Raw genomic sequence first — 2,786 nt, forward strand, 5'->3', positions numbered from 1 at the left:
TGAATTTTATATCAGGAAATTGGATCGTGAACATTTTGGTTAAAAAATGATTGAAAATATTTTTCAATATCCAATTCAACAATCCTCTTCTCCTGACATAGACATTGAAATCAATCTTTATTTACTTTTTGAACAACCAAAAACCGCTTACAATTCTGAACTTCTGACTACTTCAATTAACCCTACAGAAACACCCAGTGAAGTTATTCCACAAACAAACCAAAATGATGCAATTCAATTCGAGAGGGAACCACCAACACATACTTCCTCTTTGGAAGAAACACCAAATCCTCCTTTGAACACCCCGTTCCCAAATAGCCATAATAATCCAGATGCATCATTTATGGGGGAACCTTCAAAGCTATTCCAAGATGAAACACCCGGAGAAGAACAATGGGATACTGAAACTCCAATTATTATAACAGAAGAGAATCGCTTAATAAAGTGGACCAGAAATCATCCAACAAACCAAATCATCAGAGATCCCAACTTAGGCATTCAGACTAGAGCCGCATCCACAAATGAAAGTTTATTTGGAGCCTTCCTATCCGTGACTGAACCCAAAACCATACATTTTGCTATAAATGATCCAGACTGGTTAAAAGGTATGCAAGAAGAGCTAAAAGAATTTGAAAGAAACGACGTATGGAATCTTGTTCCTACCCCACCCGATGTTACTGTTATAGGTTCAAGATGGGTATACAGAAACAAGACTGACGATCAAGGAGTCATTTGTCGAAACAAGGCATGTCCTGTAGTCAAAGGATATTCACAACAAGAAGGAATCAACTATGATGAAACCTATGCTCCAGTTGCTAGAATTGAAGCAATTCACATCTTTCTTTCATATGCTGCACATAAGAACTTCAAAGTATTCCAAATGGACGTTAAATGTGCATTCCTACATAGAGAGATAGAACGTGAAGTATACATCCAACAACCACCAGGTTTCGAAGATCCCAAACTTCCAAATCACAGCTTTAAATTGCAGAAATCTATCTATGGCTTGAAACAAGCACACCGAAGAATCATGTTTTAAAAGAGGTTCAATCGATCAAACCCTCTTTCGTAAAATATTTAATAAACATCTGTTAATCGTACAAATATATGTTGATGGCATTATTTTCTGTTCTACTGATGAATCGTTAAGTGTTAAGTTTGCAGATCTAATGAAGAGAAAATTTGAAATGAGCATGATTGGGGAGATGACTACTTTTCCCGGACTTCAAATCAAACAGTCAACTGATGGCATTTTCATCAACCAAGAGAATTATATCAAAAACCTACTCACTCTCTTTTCAATGGACAAATCGAATACCGCAAAAACCCCAATGGAATTTGGACACAAAATCGATGCAGACTTAAATGGCAAACCCGTTGATGAGAAAAGATATCGTGGAATGATTGGATCACTCTTATACCTCATTGGAAGCAGACCTAATATCATGTTTTCTACATGTGTTTGTGCCAGATACCAAGCAAATCCTATGGATTCCCATGTATTTGTTGTGAAACGCATCATCAAATACCTTAAAGGCACTCCCAAACTTGGCTTTTGGTATCCAGCTACATCCAATTTTCAACTGAACATTTTCACCAACTCAGATTATGGAGGATGCAAGCTAGATAGGAAGAGTACATCTGGTAGCTATCAACTCCTAGGAGGTAGACTAGTGAGTTGGACTTTAAAGAAACAAACTTGTGTGTCCACATTAACAGCAACAGCTGAATACGTCGCTGCCACCAGCTGTTGTTCACAAGTCATATTGATGCAAACTCAACTATGTGACTATAGCTTCCAAATCTCACAAATTCCCATATTTTGTGACTCAACCAGTGCAATTGCCATTTTTCACAATCCCGTTAACCATTCCATTGATGGGTTTTAGCCATATGAACTTTCCTATGTGCGCATGCAAAACCCTAATGCTTGGATCTAGGTTTCTCTAATTAAACATGCTTTGAATCCAAGACTTCTAATGACTATTTAGGTATAAGAACAATACAAAATCAGATCTAGAAGTTTAACTTTGAATCTCTTGTTTTGATCTTGTTGTCTTGGAGCACTAGAGTCACAATTGTCACTCCTCTAATGGCTTACAAACACCAACTAGCAAGGAGGATGATTTGAGAGAGAGGAGAGGGATTAGAAATCGGCCAGGGGTTCTTTGCTTTAGCATAGGTGCCGATTTCCCTTGCCCTAAGGGTCTATTTATACTTGTAAGGCTCCTAGGGTTTCACCCTTAAACCCTAGTTGGATAATGTTTCCTTAAAGCAATCCAAATCCTTTCCTTAGATAAGCCTTGGACGAATTTGAGGCTATCCCAAGCCCTAGAATTCGTCCATCCTCTATCCAATAAGGATTTACAGCCCAAAGTGAAACTATCAAACAATTGACAGTTTATACCCTCTTATTTAATTAATCTCTTTAAGTCACCAAATTAATACTAATTAATTTATGACTTATATTAATCAAATAACAATATTATTATTCCTTATATTATTCTCATAATATTAATAATATCTATTCTCTCATAATAAATCATCCTGTCAAGTTGCTATGGTGAAGGCAACCCAAAAGGACCATGCACACTCGGGTCAAATACTTGCCTAATATAGTTGCAGCCTTAGACACTATCCCAACAGTCTCCCACTTGGATAAGTCTAGTAACTATATGCACAAGTACAATTTGATTTGCAATCGTAGCTCTCAAAGACACTGTCAAACTCTGATCTAATCAATCTTGTCCTTAAGATAAGGGATCGTACAGTCCTCTGTAAGATAT

At 37.0% G+C, this 2,786-nt stretch overlaps 1 protein-coding gene across 1 annotated transcript; it reads left to right on the top strand.

Moving 5' to 3' along the window:
- The first annotated feature begins 1,187 nt into the window (after window positions 1-1,187).
- Window positions 1,188-1,889, top strand: LOC145068223 (secreted RxLR effector protein 161-like). Its single transcript, XM_079015190.1, has one exon. The coding sequence runs from the start codon at window positions 1,188-1,190 to the stop codon at window positions 1,887-1,889; it is 702 nt and encodes a 233-aa protein (XP_078871316.1).
- Window positions 1,890-2,786: the final 897 nt, after the last annotated feature.

This window comes from Lactuca serriola, chromosome 8 (genome assembly GCF_051521515.1).
Source record: "Lactuca serriola cultivar US96UC23 chromosome 8, Lser_US96UC23_V15, whole genome shotgun sequence".
NCBI classification, from domain to species: Eukaryota; Viridiplantae; Streptophyta; class Magnoliopsida; order Asterales; family Asteraceae; genus Lactuca; species Lactuca serriola.